Raw genomic sequence first — 18,959 nt, forward strand, 5'->3', positions numbered from 1 at the left:
ATTGGTACAGACTTTCGCGGGCTTTTCAAACCTGGGCGTTCGCAGGCTTTTCAGCTCTCCCTTTGTTTCTTACTGGGCGCATATTGATTGGCTGGATCCAGGTTACCTGATGGGGGTAGGGAATCTTACCATTTCGGGGGAAGCTAAAACTTAGGTCCAGGCTGCCTGTCATGGTATTAACCCTGGCAGCCTCACAGTGTGATCACCCACCTAGAGCCAGACATCCTGAAGTCCAAAGTTAAGTGGGCTTTAGGAAGCATCACTACAAACAAAGCCAGTGGAGGTGATGGAATTCCAGCTGAGCTATTTCAAATCCTAAATGATGATGGTGTGGAAGTGCTTCACTCAATATGCCAACAAATTTGGAAAACTCAGCAGTGGCCACGGGACTGTAAAAGGCCAGTTTTCATTCCAGTCCCAAAGAGAGGCAATGCTAATGAATGCTCAAACTACCACACAATGGCACGCATCTCACCTGCTAGCAAAATAATGCTCAAAATTCTCCAGGGCAGGCTTCAACAGTACATGTACCGAGAACTTCCATATATTCAAGCTGGACTTAGAGAAGGCAGAGGAACCAAAGATCAAATTGCCAACATCCATTGGATCATAGAAAAAGCAACCAAGAGAATTCAATAAAAATATCTACTTCTGCTTCATGGACTAGGCTAAAGCCTTTGACTGTGTAGATCAAAACAGACTGTGGAAAATTCTTAAAGAGAAGGGAATACCAAGCCGCTTTTACTTGCCTCCTGAGAAATCTGTATGCAGGTCAAGAAGTAACAGTTAGAACTGGACATAGAACAACAGACTGGTTCAAAATTGGAAAAGGAGTATATCAAGGCTGTATATTGTTACCCTGCTTATTTAACTTATGTGCAGAACATATCATATAAAATGCTGGGCTGGATGAAACACTAGCTGGAATCAAGATTGCTGGGAGAAATATCAATAACCGCAGATATGCAGATGATATCACCCTTATGGCAGAAAGCAAAGAGGAACTAAAGAGCTTCTTGAAGAAAGTTAAAGAACAAATTGAAAATTTTGGCTTAAAACTTAGCATTCAAAAAATGGAGATCTTGGCATCCCATCTCCTCACTTCATGGCAAATAGATGGGGAAACAATGGAAATATTGATAGACTTTATTTGGGGGGGGGGATCCAAAATCCACTGCAGATGGTGGCAGCAGCCATGATATTAAAAGATGCTTGCTCCTTGGAAGAAAAGTTAGGACCAACCAGAGAGAATATTAAAAAGCAGAGACATTACTTTGCCAACAAAGGCCATCTAGTCAAAGCTATGGTTTTTCTAGTAGTCACGTATTGATATGAGAGTTGGACCATAAGAAAAGCTGAGCACCGAAGAATTGATGCTTTTGAACTGTGGTGTTGGAGAAGACTCTTGAGAGTCCCTTGGGCAACAAGGAGATCAAAGCAATCAATCCTAAAGGAAATCAGTCCTGAATATTCATTGGAAGGACTGATGCTGAAACTGAAGCTCCAATACTTTGGTCACCTGATCCGAAGAGCTGAAAAACTGACTCAGTGATAAAGCCTCTGATGCTGGGAAAGATTGAAGGCAGCAGGAGAAGTGGGCAACAGAGGATGAGATGGTTGGATGGCATCACCAACTTGATGGACATGCATTTGAGCAAGCTCCGGGAGTTGGTTGTGGACAGGGAAGCTTGGCGTGCTGCAGTCCATGGGGTCACAAAGAGCCAGACACAACTAAGCAACTGAACTGTACTATAAAGGGCGTACACAGGAGGCCATGTGACTGTTAGACCTCACCTCACTTCCTACTTCCCTCCCCAGACTCACATCAGGCCCCCAGCGTGGTCGACTGTCAGGAAGCATTTAACAGTAAGATTCCTGTGTGCTGTTTCCTATCTCTCTTGAGCCCTCTGTTCCTTATCAGTCCCTGTCAGGGGCGAGAGGAGCAGGCAAGCCTCATGGGATGCTTGCATAGGATTTCCTTCATGAGCTTTTCCATTTGGTGAAAGGAGTTATTTACGACCCTCTTCTCAGTTGTGTCTGACTCTTTGTGACCCCATGGACTATTGTAGCCCACCAGTCTCCTCCGTCCATGGGATTCTCCAGGCAAGAATACTGGAGGGTTTGCCACTTTCTTCTCCAAGGGATCTTCTGGACCCAGGGATTGAACCCAGGTCTCCTGCATTGCAGGCAGACGCTTTAACCTCTGAGCCACCAGGGAAGCCCCTTTGATGTGGATCGCCTCTTGGTCTTATGGCCTCTATTGCTCTTTGCTTCCTTGGTACATTTGTAAAGTCTGGTCTCTTGATCTTTATCTAAAGAAGCTACTGGTATATATACTCTTACAGAATTCAATAAAGCACCTTTGCTCCATTAGAGCTTGGGTCCCCATGTCTTTCTTTCTTTTCTCTTCTGCTCTTTCTCTCTGTCTCTGTATTTCTGGCTGATTCCCTGGAGTGCAAAGGCCGGCTGCGTAAATATTAGCCTCTTTCCGTCTTTCACTTTCTCATCATCAACTCCAGACCACCAGGTTCCGGTCCAATAAAGGGCCAACAAGTGGTGACTGAACAGGGACTCCTATACACGTGGCAGATTCAGACGGAGTGACCCCAGAGGGCCTGTTGAGGACGGTGAGTACTAAGACACGGGTCAATCGGTCGGAAAGCCCCCTCACTTTTCTGCTTTACTCCATCACTTATTTAAAGTTCAGGGACTTTTGGTTTCATGCCAGTGAGTAGAGGCTTGTCTTCAAACAATAGTTAAATATAATCCCTGGTACCCTGATGAAGGCAGTTTTGATTTAAAAATTTGGCACCAGGTCAAAGAGAAAGTTGAACAAGCCACCAGACAGGGAAAAAAATATTCTGAGAGATTTCTGGCCCCTGTGGGCTCTCATCAAAGCTGTGATTCTGCCACTTCGAGGTAATTCTAGCCCTCCAGACACTCGGCAACATAAAATATTTCAGAATTTTCCTACAAGCCCTGCCCCGGATGCTCCAAATGCTCCTCCTCTGCCAACAGGCGCAAATCCAAAAGTCTCTCTTTTACTAGGACCTAATGAAACTTACGCTGATTTTTTAGCTAGATTAGAAACTGCTATTTCCTGTACTGTAATCAGAGAAAAAGATAAAAGGCAACTAGAAAAATTACTTGCTTATGAAAATGCAAATCAAGTATGTCAAAAGGCTATAGCTTCAATTCATGAGACAGGGACTATCATTGATTATTTGAAGCCTGTTGCAATATAGGATCAGAAACTCAAAAGGTGCAAATGCTAGCTAAAACAAGGGTTGCTACCTTTAGAAGGGGAAATGAAGGATGCGTTACGTGTGGAGATAAGAACCATTTAAAAAGGGACTTCCCTAAGAAAGCTCAAAAAAACAAACAAACAAACAAACAAACAAAAAAACCTCCAGAAGTCTGCCCCCGCTGCCGTAGAGAAATGCATTGTGCCAAAGAGTGTAAATCTAAACTTGATATTGAAGGAAAACCTATTCCAGAAAACTCCAAGCAGGAGACCCCCCCAGGTCCCCTTCAACAAAAAGCAGGGGCAAATTCCATCTTTTCCCTCAAACCCTCAACATCCGGCAGTGCCGCTGTTGATATAACAGCCTTAAATGACTTTCTCCTTTACCCTCAAGCAATCCCCTCTAGAATACCTACCGGACTTTTTGGGTCCCTGCCCCCACAAACCTTAGGTCTTTTACTTGGCCGATCTAGTTTGACTTAACAGGCAGGACGGCTGGGGGTCTCCAAATGGAGAAAATAGGCTGCAAGTGTCAGACATTTTTATCTCTTTTAAGTGGCAGGAGGAAACAAACTAGCGATATATTTTTGTTTTTCCTTCTCTATACAAATTTAAAAAGAGGTTTCTCTTAAAATACTGTGTTGCCATAATGATACCTGGTTTCACCTAAAGTTAACTATTCTCAAACCCTGAGTTAACCAATGCATTTTTCTTATGAAAATGTTTGTCTTAAGCTATGTTAATGTGCTATACATTTACCCCAGATTCTGTCTTCAAGTCGGTTCCACCTAATGGCTCAGAACCTACTTGACAAACCAGTATGTTATACTCTGATATTGTTCCCCTAATCTATGTAAACAAAACTATTTGTATGGTAATCTGCCTTTCTTCAAGATTCATGTCAATCATTTTATGGCCCGGGACAACTCAGCTGGTGCCAACGTTATCTCAAAATGCATGTTGTGGGTGAGGGGCCTGGTGCTATTCTCTGAGTTTTGACACATTTCCTTTCTCTAATTAGCAGACTGCTAGTAGTTATAAGACATCTGGCTAAAGACTAGCAGGGGGGCACTCTTTCTGCCCCCTTCTGATGTCTGTCAGAAGCTTTCTCTATCTCCTTTATACTTTAATAAAACTTTATTACAAATAAATCTCAATTTGAAAACACATTACAAACTTCTACCAATTTCCCAATAGCTTTTCTAAAATATATTTTGGAGAAATTTCATTTCATTATCCTTGTGGTAAGCTGTGAAATTTCTTCAAAAATACTGAATTTATTATTTCCCACATTATCAGTTCACAGCCTATACCACAAGCTGAGGTTTTTTTTATATAGATGGGACTAAAAACACCAAAGCCTCATTCTGGTCTCTTAAAGAATATGAAGTCTTTTATACTAAATTTCATTCTGCTCAACAAATAAATGATATGTTCTTATTCAAGTAGTTTGCCTACATCCTTACCCCATTAATATAGTCTCTGATTCTATATATTCAGTTTTTGTATTAAAAAATACAAAAACCTCCACCATAAACTCCAATCAACCTATTATTCAACAACTCTTTTTTTAAACTACAATCTGTTATTAAAAACCGCTCTTCTCCCATTTATATTACACATACAATCTTTTTCTATTAAACATATTACAGGTATTTCTTATAATCCACAGACATAAGACATAGTCGAACAAACACATCACACACTAAAGTTGCAAATAAAAAAATTTAAAAAGGGGCAATACACAGAAACACTACTGTCTTCCTTATCTAAAGCAGACTTTACTAGATTCCAACATAAGATATTTTCTAAACCTATAACAGTTGTTAATACAGCTTTATTTGTTTTAAATTTTTTTAACTTGTGACAAGGAGATACCTTGACAAGAACAGAAATACATTTCGAGGAATTGAAGGACACGTCTCTTCCTCTGCCCATTTGGTATCAAGATGGGTTCAATAAACAATGGAAATCTGGGATATTAATCTTACAGGGAAAGGGATATGTTTGTACTTCCCCAGATGGATTCAACAAACTTTTTCCTTGGAAAATTCAACCCAAAGTGGCCCCCCTTGGGCATTCAAAATGGAGATGAAATAACAAGAACTCCCGGAGGAAGAAATTCCAATACAGGCCATGGCGGCTCTAAAGATCTCCAGGAAGTGCTGTCCTCAGCAACATCAACCCTATGATCGCCCCACTTGGGGACAAATGAAAACCCTTACTAATGAAGTTAAAAATCTGGTTTCTCAACAAGAAATGCCTCAGAGTCCTAAAAACCTTTCTATCGCTATGCTGACCTGCGTGACCCCTGGTTGAGCCAGATTAACAAATCAGATTTAACTGGGTTTACTTACCCAACCCCCTTTATTATAGGTCTTAAAATGGACCGAGAAAAGACCAGTTGTATCAACCAATGACTCCACCCATATGCCCCCTCCCTGGAAGCCTCACACCATGGGGAGGAGGGAAAGCTAATTAACATTTCTTTAGGCTATGAAGTCCTTCCATTGTGCATGGGCCAAGCAAAATTATGCATAAATGTTAGCCGACAAACTTAGGCTTTCTTCCTGCCTCCAAAAGAAGACTTTCGGACATTGCTGTCCTTTGTCTGTGAACCATGCTTACACTACTGAAACTTTACGGAAAGAGTTAGGGAAAGAACAAAAAACATTATGTAAAAGGTTACTAATGAAATATTACCATGCCAAAGGACTTCTTGGCTGGCTTGAGGGTGAAATGGCACCCGCTCCTCATTCTCTAATTGTCCTTGATAAACAAATTGGGCCTGAACTATGGGACATATAAAAACTTGCTGCAAACACTGAAGAACTTGAAACTTGGACTAGACATTTCACAGAGACCAATCATGGTCATAGTAACTCTTTCTTTCTCTATAATCAGTCATATTTTATACAGGCTTGTGTCCCACTTCCTTTTGTTATAGCCATACGAAATTTACAATATAATAAGACTTTATGTTCTGTAACTTGTATTAATTGCCAATTTTGTGTTACTCCTGTTCAATTCAATCATAGTGCCTACAACTGGGAACAAATCAAATTTCATTTACATGATAATGACTCTCTGAATGTACAATTACTGCAAAAGAAAATCTTTGAAACTTTTTCTAAACGTCTGCCCTCTTTCACTAATTTGGAAACTTTAGCTAAACAGCTCGCAGATCAATTGTCTGGGCTAGACCCGCGAAGATGGTTTCAAAGTGTTACCCACAGCATCGGGTCTGGAACTTTGGTGTAACTTTGGTGATTGTCTTGATAATTGTATTTGTTGTTTATCATCGACTTTCTATAAGGTTGGTTAATACTAACCAAACTCATTTGATCAGGACCTTTTTTTACAAATATAATAAAATAGGGGGAATTGTCAGGAAGATTTAACAGTAAGATTCCTGTGTGCTGTTTCCTATCTCTCTTGAGCCCTCTGTTCCTTATCAGTCCCTGTCGGGCGAGAGGAGCAGGCAAGCCTCTCCCAGGACAGAGATCAAAGAGATGGGATGCTTGCATAGGATTTCCTTTGTAAGGCACAGTTTGGGCCGAGGCAGAAAAGGAAAGACGACCTCAACAGAAGTGAGTGAAAAGTCGCTCAGTCGTGTCCGACTCTTTGCGACCCCATGGACTGTAGCCCACCAGGCTCCTCCATCCATGGAATTTTCTAGGCAAGAGTACTGGAGTGGGTTGCCATTTCCTTCTCCAGGGGATCTTCCTGACCCAGGGATCAAACCCGGGTCTCCTGAATTGTGGGCAGATTCTTTACCGTCTGAGCCACCAGGGAATCAACAGAAGTAGGTCACCTTTATTCGGGCAAGGAAGGACCACAGTCGGCCTAACAACTAGGCTGAGCGCCGAGAGGGATCAGGGAGGCTCCATATTTATAGGGAGGTTTGCGGAGGCGATAAGGGAAATGTTAATCAGGTGGGATGCTTTGGGTATTCTTTAGTTGAGATGGCATTTGTAGTTGGACAGGGGGTGATAAGTCTTCTGGGCAGGTGTAGGGGGTGGAAGGTTTCCAGACAGGGGGTATAAGTCCCAGATAGATGCAACCTGCCTGGAGCATCAGAGTGGGACCTAAAGTTCTGTTTTGTTCTCTCCAAAGTTAGATGATTTAGCAAGGGCCTTTGAGACTGTTGTTTTCTTTTCTAGGCCCAAAAGACTCCTTCATTCCAGACCCTGAAATCATTAAAAAATGGGGAGAAGGGTGCCGTATCTCTCTGGTTACTTTCTGCTGGATAGGGGTGATGGTTTGGGTCTGGAATGGAGGATCATCCTAAGGCCCAGGGTCTCCTTTTTCTGAGCTTGGGGTGAGGCTCTTGAGGAGGAGAATGGTCTTGACCTGATCTTGAGAGATGGCCCAAATCCGTTCTTGGAGAAACCTTTGGAAGAGATTGAAGAGAGAGGGTCCAAATAAGAGGGATAGAATGATAAGTACCAATGGTCTCAGGAAAGGGAGCAACCAAAGGAGGGCCTGTTGGAACAGGTTATGGGGAGTGTAAGATTTTGTAACTCTTTTCTGCGGTGTTCAATTCTGTCTCTAAGTTCTTTGACACTGCCCTGGACTTTGTCCATTTCATTAACAAAATAGCAGCAGTCTTCTCTTAGGAAAAGGTGTGTCTCTCCCTTTTCTGTGGTGAGAAGGTCCAGGGCTCGCCTATTTTGTAGAGCCACAGAAGCGAATGAGTTAATTTGTCTTTGGATTGAAACGAAGGACTCCACTACCTGTTCCATGTCTTTATTAAGTTCTTGGGACAGCTTGTAGTAGAAATGGGCAGAGGTCGAGATGCCTCCAATCCCGGTGCCTAGGGCTGCTGCTATGCCAGTCCCTATCAGGAGAGGGGCTATGACACCTCGTCTTTTCCTGTGGGAAAGTTCCCCTTGGGGGTAAACTATTTGTTCTACCTCTTCTTCTTTGAGGAATGTTAGGCCCTGGGTCAGGAAGACCAAGATCCAGGAGGGGTCCAAAGGGAGACATGAATATGCATAGGTCCCACAGAGAATGAAGATTCCTGGATTGGTGCAATTACTTGTGCTGTTCCAGAGAACCCAAGTGGAAGAGAAGGAGGGAGCAGAGTTTATAAGACCAGTGTTATTGGGACTAGAGTAGTTAATACAGGTTAGGTTTGAAGAGGCTGAGAGTAGGACATTGTCAGAGACTGGCCCAATGAGTTGTGTAGTTTTTTATTGGGAGGGGGAGGTAGAGTTGTCCTGTAACAGCCAGGTTGAAGGTAGGGGAATTGCTATGTGTTGTGAGGGAGACAGTGACATGCATATCCAACACTGGGATGTGTGTTGTGTGTACTGGAAGAATTGGAAGGAAGAGTTGAGAAGGCAGGTAAGGTGTTGGTTGCCGGAGGGAGGTTTTAGGAGAGGCCATAATTGGGAAAGGAGTTCTAGGCGTTTATAAGGCTCAGGGGTCGCCTGTAACCGGGAAATTATGTTCTTTATAACTTGTTCTTGTTTCTTTTCCCGATTTTGATGTAGTACCCCGCCCCCATCTGAGTACCCCCAGTGGGTAATGGATAGAAACGTATGTTTCTTCCATTTGGCTTATGGCAGGTACTCACGAAACTCCCTCTCTTTTGTACTTTGACAGTAAGGATTTGGACTTCCCGCCCCCGAGGTTCATGGTGCATGGTTTTGGAGCTGTATTATAAGATGAGGAATGTACATAGGAATAAACGTCTGAGCAGGGGCAGGGAGTGGCCAGAAGGCTGGGGAGTGCAGCAAGGATAAGGAACAGAGGAGCCATGGGCTGTTAGTTAGGCAGTGCAGAGGAAATAGCACCCTAGGAGCAGAGCACAGCTAGCAACGTAGGCGATACCCACGGAAAGACGAAGGATAGGTGGCCAGTCCTGAGGGGAGACAGTTACTAGGCCTACAGCAAGGATTAAGATTTGGAGTGCAGTTATGGTTAGAGAGACAGGGAGAGGCCAGTCAGGCGAGGGGCAGAAGGCCCCAAGTTGGTGGTGGTTTGAATCTGAGGAGGAACAGTGCTCATTAGGATGTGGAATTATGTAGAGAATGAGAGTAGGAAGTCGATTTCTTCTGGAGTCAGGTTGTAGAAGGTTCCCTGGAGCCACAATTGAGACACCAGTGCAGTCAGGTCTTTGAAGGAAGTTCCTGTCGGGGCGCTGATCCAGAGGTCTTGCAGTAGTTGGGTCAGGAACAGTTGTAGGTTGAAGAGAGTCCAGGTCATTCAGTGTCCTCTCCGATGGTTGGCAGGGGTTGTCGCCGGGTGAATTTCAAGGAGGTGGGTCCTGTCAGGGAGACCTGATAGGTGTCATTTAAGGAGGGCAGTGCAGGATCGGAGGTGACCCGTTTTAGGCGAGAGAGGTGTACCCAGGAGGCGACCTTTTCGAGTTTAGCTGCAGTTGGGGTGAGGAGGATGACTTTGAATGGTCCCTGCCACTGTGGGTTTAGGTCACCCTGGGGACTATCGGACAGATAGACCATGTCCCCAGTTTGTAAAGGGGGCAGGGAGGCTTGGGGGTCAGGGGCAGGCAGATTGTGGCTGACGTATTTCCAGAGGGCATTGCGGAATTCTGCCAGCAAAGGGGAGTGTAGGAAGCTTGGTATGGGAGGAGGTTCAGGGGGAAGTCCAGGAGGGAGCATGGGCCTTTCATATATCACCCCAAAGGAGCTCAGCCCCAGGGGCTTTCTGGGCAAAGCTCGTATTCTGAGGAGAACAATTGGCAAAAGTTTAGTTCAGTCCAGATGTACCTCGAGGGTTAGTTTGGTAAGGGTTTCTTTGATTATTCTATTCATCCTTTCTACCTTTCCTGAGGACTGGGGATGGTATGGAATGTGAAATTTTTAGGGTATCTGTAAGAATTGGGCAAGTTGTTGGGTGACCTTGGACGTAAATTTCGGGCCATTATCAGACTATAGGGATGAAGGCAGGCCAAACCTGGGGATAATTTCTGTGAGGAGGATTTGGGCCACAGTGTGGGCTCTTTTGTTTGTAGTGGGAAATGCTTCTACCCATCCCAAAAAGGTGTCCACAAGGAGCAGGAGGTAACTGACTCTCCGGACTCGGGGCATATGAGTAAAGTCTATCTGCCAATCTTGTGCTGGGAAGATGCCTCGCATTTGATGGGTTGGAAAGGATGTCGATTTAAGGTTGGAATTGGGGTTAGTACGTTTGATAGGAGTGGGTAAGGTTTTCTAAATATTGTTGGCAGCATTGGACATGGGGAAGTGGTTACAGAGGAACTGTTGAAGTCTCTTGGATGAGGGATGAAAAAGTGAGTGTAGATAAGAGAGAATTTCTCTGGTGGTGGGAGGGTCGGGTGGAGTCAAAGATAAGATGACAGGGGACTGGAGGGAGGGAAGGGACAGGGCTGTCTCATTTGCCTGCTGGTCTGCAACAGTGTTGTAGGCTGATATGAGACTTCCCTTTTGATGTCTCCTATAGTGGAGGATGGCGGCTTTGTTTGGTATGAGTGCTGCCTCTAGAAGTTCATGGATCAGGTCTGAATTAATAATGGTGGATCTCTTTGGGGTTAGGAAACCTCTTTCTCTCCATATTAGGATGTTTGAGTGAAGTATGTTATAGGCATATTTGGAGTCCGTGTGGATGTTAACCTTTAGATCTTTAGCCAGAGTTAAAGCTCTGGTGAGAGTTATTGGTTCTGCCTGTTGGGAGGTGGTGTGAGATGGCAGAGGTGAAGCTTCAAGTGTCTGGGTTTCATGATTGTGACGAAGGTCCTCCTGGATGATGGCATATCCTGCTGCAAAGGGTGGAGATTTTTGAGAGCTGCCGTCAATGAACCAGTGTGGGGTGTCTGGGTCTAGGATGGGCTGATCTGTTAAATGTTGGAAGGGGTTTTGGGTAAGATCTACTGTTAGACTGCAGCTATGTAGGAGAGAGTCTGTTGTAGAGGACATGGGTAATAAGCTGGCGGGGTTAAGGGGAGAGCAGGGGGAGAATGAGAGCTGAGGGTCAAGGAGAAAGGCATGTAGGACCTGTACCCTGGAAGGGGGAAGGGAGAGGAAAGCCCGATGTGACAGCAAGTCTCGGAAGGTGTGTGGAGAACAGACTGTTAAAGGGGCATGTCTAGAGAGTATATTTGTTTCGGGTACGAGGGCTGCGATAGCAGCCATGGCCTGTATGCAGGGAGGCCACCCCTTGGTCACCATGTCCAGCTGTTTTGATAGATAGGCTATGGGAGCCCAGGTGTCTCCAGCCCGCTGACATAGAAGCCCCAGGGCCTGTCCTTGGTTGGAATGTGCAAAGAGAAAGAATGGCCTGGTGTGATCTGGCAGGTGGAGAGTTGGCACTCGGAGGAGGCTCTGGGTGAGCTGGTGAAGAGGATTGGCCAGCGAGGAGGAGTTAAAGAGGGGCTCATCCAGACATCCTTTAGTTGCCTCACAGAGCGACTTTGCAATGAGGGAGAAATTAGGGATCTAGATACGGAAAAAATTTAGGAGGCCAAGGATAGACAGGAGTTCTCCTTTCGTTTTTTGAAGTGGACAGTTAATTAAAGCCTGAATTCTATCTGGGGGAATAATTCTTTGTTGATAGGATATGGAAAGCCCTAGGTAGGTGACATTTGCCTGGGCTATTTGGGCCTTAGATTGGGATACCCGATAACCCCAGGATACGAGGGCCCCAAGGAGTTTGGCGGTATGATGGAGGCAGAGTTTTCGGGTTGGGCTACAAAGGAGGAGGTCATCTACGTATTGGAGGAGATGACTCGGGGCTAAGTCGAGTGTCTGTAGGTCCTTTTGTAAAGCCTGTCCAAAAAAGTGGGGACTGCCTCTGAACCCCTGGGGGAGAACTGTCCATGTTAGCTGTTGGGAAACGTGAGTCTCGGGGTCTTGCCAGGTGAAGGCGAAAAGGGGTTGGGAGAGGGGGTGGAGGGGGATGGTGAAAAAAGCATCTTTGAGATCTAATGCTGTGAAGTGGGTTGCGGTTGGGGGTATGGCAGACAGAAGGGAGTAAGGGTTAGGGTCTACTGGGAATGTCGGCGTGATGGCCTCATTGACTTTTTGCAGATCCTGGACCAGTCTCCAAGAGTTTGATCCCTTCTTTACTGCCAGAATTGGGGTGTTGTGTGGTGAATGGGTAGGAATTAGGATAGAGGCTTGAAGAAGATGGTCTATGATAGGCTTAATTCCCTTGTGGGCCTCCGGGGTGAGAGAGTACTGTCGTTGGGTGATTATAGTCGAGGGGTCTTTTAGGGTAACGTGGACTGGGGGATGATGTTTGGCTATGGATGGGTGAACAGTGTCCCAGACTTGGGGGTCTAAGGCAGGTAGATCAAAGGAAAGGTCAAGGGTGAGGGATAGGGACCGTCCAGGTGCCATCTGCATGCAGAACATAGAGATTGTACTGAGAGGGTGGGTATGGTAATAAAGACCCCCAATTTGGATAACAAATCTCTCCCTAGGAGTGCCATTGGGTAATGAGGCATTATGAGGAATGAGTGTATAAGGGTCGATTTTCCAAATTGACAGAATAATGGAGGGCTGACTTTTGGCCTTAGGGGAACTCCAGAGACCACCTTGATTGTGAGTTCTGGTCTTGAGTTGGGCCAGAGTAGGAAGTTAAGAGAGAGAAAATGGCTCTAGTGTCTACTATAAAAGAGGTCTTTTTTTCGGCCACTTCCCCGACTACCCTAAGTATCAAGCTCATGTTTGGGACACGGGCCAGGGTGCTAGAACCCGGGTCCCATCATTGGAACAACTCTCGCAGAGATGGGCTAAGGTTCTGGGGAGAAGTGGAGATCTCCTCAGATGCACCAGGGCGTCCCTGTGGACATTTCACTCTCCAGGTCTGGGAGGTGGGGACCTCTCCAAGGGTGTCAGGGCTTCCCTGGGGACAGTCCATCTTCCAGCGTCCCCACTGGCCAAAGGCTGGGCATGTTTTTGTGGGGGTCCGCGGGTTTGGGCATGCCTTTGCCCAGTGTCCTGGCTGGTTGCATCGGAAGCAGGGTCCAGGGGGGAGGAGGTCTTAAGCCCCATTCTGGGATGACTTGGGCCAGGCTGATCTCTTTCCTTAATTGCTGCCACCAAAAAGGCATATTATCTTTTCTCTCGTGTTCTTCTTTTTTTTCACGTTCTTTTTCTCCTCCTCTCTATTATTGAACACCTTGAAGGCTACTTCTAGAAGGACTCTTTGGCGGTGGGAGGGGGGTCGCAGGGCCCTTTTCTAGTTGTTGAAGCTAGTGTCTAATGTCAGGGGCAGACTAGCTGATGAATTGAACGTGAAGGTAGAGTAACCCAGTAGGGGTAGTGATATCTAGGTTGGTATATTTCTGGACTGCCTCTGTGAGGCGTGCCAAGAATAAGGCTGGATTTTCGTCTGCCCCTTGGGTGACTTCCCTGACTCTATCATAATTGACATGGATATGAGTATTTTTCTGCATTCCTCCCAGAATGCAGGTAACCATATGATTGAGTCTCCTGATACCTGGGTCACTGGGCTGGTAAGTCCAGTGGGGATCTAACTGAGGCACCGCCTCATCAGCAGCTGGGCTGTCCCGGTCTTGGTTATGTAAATGATCAGCATTGGCTCTTGTCACTTGCCAGATACGGTCTTTTTCATCTGGGGTGAGAGTGGCGTTTAGGATATAATATACGTCACTCCATGTGAGGTTATAGGCCTGGGAGAGTCTCAGGAATTCTTTTCTGTATCTGGTAGGATTTTCAGAGAATGATCCTAACTTTTCTTCTATCTGGCTTACATCTGACAATGAAAATGGCACGTGGACTCGCGTGGGGCCCTCTGGTCCTGCCACCTCTCTCAGGGGAAACATGTGCTGGGTACGCGACCATGTGGCAGGCGGGGAAGGAGGGGGGGAGGGGGAGTCGGGGAGATGGGGTAGCGGGGCCGAGGGGGAGTCAGGAGAGGTTTCAGTGCCAGTAGGTGAGTTGGATGAAGGGGAAGGAGAGGGGCGGCGGGGTGGCGGGTAGGGAGGGGGCTCGTCAGCGGGGTCGAACTCTGGGGGTGCAGAAGGTTGCAGTCTGTGGTTAGTTGAGGAAGAAGAGCCCTTTTGCTTGGGAGGCAAGGTGCATAGAAGGATCTCATGGGTGGAGCAGGCCTGGCATAGGAAGGGCTTGCTCCAAAGGGCCCAAAAGGCTTGGGCATATGGGATCTCCGACCACTTGCTATTCCGTTTAAGGAAGTCGGTGAGATTTTGAAGAATGTCAAAGTCAAATGTGCCGGCTTCAGGCCAGCGGTCTTGACTATCTAATTGGTATTGATGCCAAATCTGTGTACAGAGTTGTTTTAAGCGGTTAGCTTTGAGTTCAGTGAGTGAGAGTGGTTTGAGATTTTTGAGAACACAGGTCAGAGGGGAATCTTTTGGAACAGATTGACCAGACCCCATAATGAAAAGGCAAGCAGAGGCTCCTGTTGGGAACTCGAGCCGTCACCCATAGTCGCAGTAGGAGTTATGAGAAGAGAGCTCTGTGTCGAGGTGGAGCATCCCCCACCGTCACCTACAGAGTGGCCCTGGGCCAGGGGGTCCCTGGAACCTGGAGAGGACTGAGCCCTAGGGTGCCTCTACAACTCGGTCCAGATTGGATCTTACCTTAATCTAGGGGCCGGCTTGAGTGTAGTGTTGCATGTAGAGCGGTCAAATGGCAAGAGTCCCTATTCCGGAGGTCATCAGAGAGAGAGAGAGGGAAAGAGTGTAGAGCTGAGGCTTGGGGGTATGCAGAGCATAAATAAAGCCTTTGCACAAGGCTTGCACCGCTCATGAAGGCACTAGGCGTCCCCAAGGGGAACTTAAGAGCCCTGGCAGAAAAGTGAGCTCAGCGGCTGTTCACACTCCCAGACTCCCGGGGAGAAGGGGAAAACAGTGAGAGGGAGGGAGAGTGAGTGAGTGAGAAAGAGTGAGACGAGTGCCTCGCCCCCTCCCGGGTTTCGGCACCAAGAATGTAAGGTACAGTTCCGGGCGAGGCAGAAAAGGAAAGACGACCACAACAGAAGTGGGTTACCTTTATTCAGGCAAGGAGGGGCAGCAGTCGGCCTAACGACCAGGCTGAGGGCTGAGAGGGATCAGGGAGGCTTCATATTTATAGGGAGGTTTGCGGAAGCGATAAAGGATACGTTAATCAGGTGGGATGTTTTGGGTATTCTTTAGTTGAGATGGCATTTGTAGTTGGACAGGGGGTGATAAGTCTTCTGGGCGGGTGTAGGGGGTGGAAGGTTTCCGGACAGCGGGTGATGAGTCCCAGATAGATGCAACCGGCCTGGAGCATCAGGGCAGGACCTAAAGTTCTGTTTTGTTTTCTCCAAAGTTAGATGATTCAGCAAGGGCCTTTGAGACTGTTGTTTTCTTTCCTAGGCGCGAAAGACTCCTTCATCCTTCATTAGCTTTTCCGTTTGGTGAAAGGTGTTATTTACAACCCTCTTTTGATATGGATCTCCTCTTGGCCTTATGGCCTCTGTTGTTCCTTGCTTCCTTGGTAAACTTGTAAAGTCTGGTCTCTTGATCTTTAACTAAAGAAGCTACTGATAGATATACTCTTACAGAATTCAATAAAGAACCTTTGCTCCATCAGAGCTTGGGTCCCCGTGTCTTTCTTTCTTTTCTCTTCTGCTCTCTCTCTCTTTCTCTCTCTCTCTCTGGCTGATTCCCTGGAGCACAAAGGCTGGCTTTGTAACCCAGGGAATATTAGCCTCTTTCCTTCTTTCACTTTCTTATCGTCGACTCTGGACCACCAGGTTCCGGTCCAATGAAGGACCAACAGTCAGCTGGCCTGAGGGCTGAGCTGCACCTGCCTGGGAGGGTGGCTCTGGCGCATCTCAGGACAGGACTGCCAGGGACTCATCTTCTTTTCCTGTGCCCCTTCCAGCACCATGGCGTCCTGCCCCGTCCTGCAGAGGGAGAGGGTGTTCCAGTCAGGAGCCCACATCTACAGAGTCCCGGCTCTGCTCTACCTGCCTCAGCAGGAGACCCTACTGGCCTTTGCAGAAGAGCGGACGAGCAAGAAGGACGAGCACGCCAAGCTCATTGTCCTGAGCAGGGGAAGCTACAATGCAACCACCCACCAGGTCCAGGTAAGGCCAGATGGGGGTACCACCGCTTTGCCAGGCATACGGGGACCAGCCCACCCTTAGATGACTGAGGTCTGGGGGCCAGAGTGTTCAAGGACCCATCAGGGATGGACAGAGAAGGTATCCCCCGGTGATCGCCCGGATCTCACATGGGTTCACCCGAAACAAGTTCGGCTGGCCTGGCTGCATCTGCTTCAGTACAAGTCAGTCGGGGAAACTGGTTTTGGAAAGATTCCCCTATATCCTTGAGACACTGAGGGAGGACCAGCTCAGCATCACCTACCTGCGAGGCAGTTCATCCTCTGAGTAAAATTGACCTGGAGTGGGTAGTTGGGGCGGTTGCTTGGGTCCTGAAGTTCCAGCATGTAGATAAGTAATTCTGATGAAGATCCTCAAAGCTGGCTTATTACATATGAAGGATTTAATATTGTGACTATCTTTACTGTGTGGTCATTGCTTCCTTGTAGTTGCTTAGAGCATGGGTTTGAAGCAGAGGGACCTGGGTTCATGTCCTGGTTCCACGGCTTACCAGAACTGTGGCCTTGGGAAGCTCATCTACCTTATCTGAGCCTCTCAGTCTGCAGATGTAGGATGGAGGTAGTACTACAGAGCTTAGGGTTAGATAAGACCATGAGTATTAGACCCTCGACACGTGTCTGCCCTTAGACTCACTCACTAAGGGATGGTTATTAAGGAATAGGAGCTTCCCTGCAGCGGTAAAGAACCCATCTGACAATGCAGGAGATGTAAGAGATGCAGGTTTGATCCCTGGGTTGGGAAGATCCCCTGGAGGAGGGCAAGGCTACCCACTCCAGTATTCTCACATTAAAGAACAGGGATAGAGAGCAGAGTGGCAGCATCTATGACATCGACTCGGGTACTAGGGAAGCTCACTGAGTCCTAGGGTCAAGGTGCTGCCTCAGACCACATTAGTAGCGTATGAAGTAAAAAAGATGGGAGGTGATTGTCACGCTCGGTCACACCCTGGCAGACCATTTGTTATCCCTAACTAAGGCTTTGCTTTTCAAGAAGGGGAAGAGCTGGATGGAGCTGGGCAGGGCTGGTGCCCGAAGCATCTTTGTACTTGAGGTCTAGCACATCATGGTTGCCCCGGATGTGTGCTGGGGGGATTGGGTGGGGTTGGGCCATCTTGCAGGGAGTGAGGCGGAGCCCTGGCTCCCGCTCTGGGAAGTGTTGTGAAAATGAATGAATGCTAGGCCAAGAGTTCTCCTCCACGAACCTTCACGCTAACTCACCCGCCCCCAGAGCACCACCCTTGTCAGGGTCTCTGGCCGTCTCCAGGTTATGCTTCTCCTCCTCTCCTCTCCCGCAGTGGCACTCGCAGGAGGCGGTGTCCCAAGCCCAGCTGCAGGGCTACCGATCCATGAACCCAAGCCCCCTGCATGACGAGACCACAGGTACCATTTTCCTCTTCTTCATCGCCATCCCCGGGCAGGTGTCAGAGCGTCACCAGCTGCAGAGCAGGGTCAACCTGACACGCCTGTGCCAGGTCACCAGCCGGGACCACGGCAGGTCCTGGAGCCCCCCCACCGACCTCACAGACTCCGTCATTGCCTCCGCCCACAGCGACTGGGCCACGTTCGCGGTGGGCCCCGGGCACTGCCTGCAGCTGCACAACCCCACGCGGAGCCTGGTGGTGCCAGCCTACGCGTACCGCAGCCTCGGCTCCCTGCAGGCGCCTTCCCCCTCCGCCTTCTGCTTGGTCAGCCACGACCACGGGTCCACTTGGGCGAGAGGGAGCTTTGTGGCCCGGGGCACCCTGGAGTGCCAGGTGGCCGAAGTCGGGGATGGGCAACAGAGGGTGGTGTATCTGAATGCGAGAAGCCCCTTCCGAGTCAGGGTCCAGGCCCAGAGTGCCAACAACGGCCTGGATTTCAATCAGCCTCAGCCAGTGCAGAAGCTGGTGGAACCCCCCCACGGCTGCCAAGGGAGCATCATTGGTTTCCCCAGCCCCCACGCAGGCTCCGAATCCCCGGCCTGGTGGCTGCTCTACACCCACCCGACTGACCCACAGCAGAGATCCAACCTGGGTGTGTACCTCAATCGGTGGCCCCCCACGCCCGCGACCTGGTCGGAGCCCACCCTGCTGGCTCCCGGCAGCTGCGCTTACTCAGACCTGCAGAGCATGGGCACCGGCCCCGACGGGTCACCCCAGTTTGGGTGTCTGTACGAATCGAATGATTACAAGGAGATCGTCTTTGTCATGTTCACCCTGAAACAAGCCTTCCCAGCTGAGTTTTTGCCGCAGTGAGCAGCGAGCACGCTGGGTGCTGCCCACGAGGGCTTTGCCCACCAAGGGGCTGGCGGTTCTCTTCCACCCAGGCCCCTCTGGACGGGGGGGTGGGGGGGCCGCCTCCTGCTTCCCTTTGTTGTACGTGTGATCAAAAGTGTGCCTAGTGTGTGTCTGCCGCTGGGCTCCTTCCCTCCTCCATTGTCTCAGCCTCCCCAGAGGATTCTATTTACAGCCCAGAAACTGAAGGAACCTGGCTTCTTGGAGCCCCTGGGGTCAGCCTGCCTGCTCCCCCACAGCCCGGGTTTTCTGCAGGCCTTCATGAATTATCTAGTCCAGCCCATTTCTCCTTAGCTCATCACGTTCCTGGGCACAGGCTGGGACAAAGATGCAAATTAGCAGAGACGTGCGTGTACGTTTGTGTGTCTGTGTGTGTCT

The 18,959-nt window shown here is 48.1% G+C and overlaps 1 protein-coding gene across 1 annotated transcript in view; it reads left to right on the plus strand.

The window, feature by feature from the left end:
• Window positions 1–18,542, plus strand: part of NEU2 (neuraminidase 2) — a 37,646-nt gene extending 19,104 nt beyond the window's left edge. Inside the window, exons 2-3 of the mRNA XM_065930537.1 lie at window positions 16,069–16,273; window positions 17,604–18,542. Coding sequence (XP_065786609.1) covers window positions 16,073–16,273; window positions 17,604–18,542 — 1,140 coding nt within the window. The 5' untranslated portion in view covers window positions 16,069–16,072. The remainder of the gene's footprint in view (window positions 1–16,068; window positions 16,274–17,603) is intronic.
• The last annotated feature ends 417 nt before the right edge of the window (window positions 18,543–18,959 follow it).

Source organism: Muntiacus reevesi, chromosome 1 (assembly GCF_963930625.1).
Source record: "Muntiacus reevesi chromosome 1, mMunRee1.1, whole genome shotgun sequence".
NCBI lineage: Eukaryota > Metazoa > Chordata > Mammalia > Artiodactyla > Cervidae > Muntiacus > Muntiacus reevesi.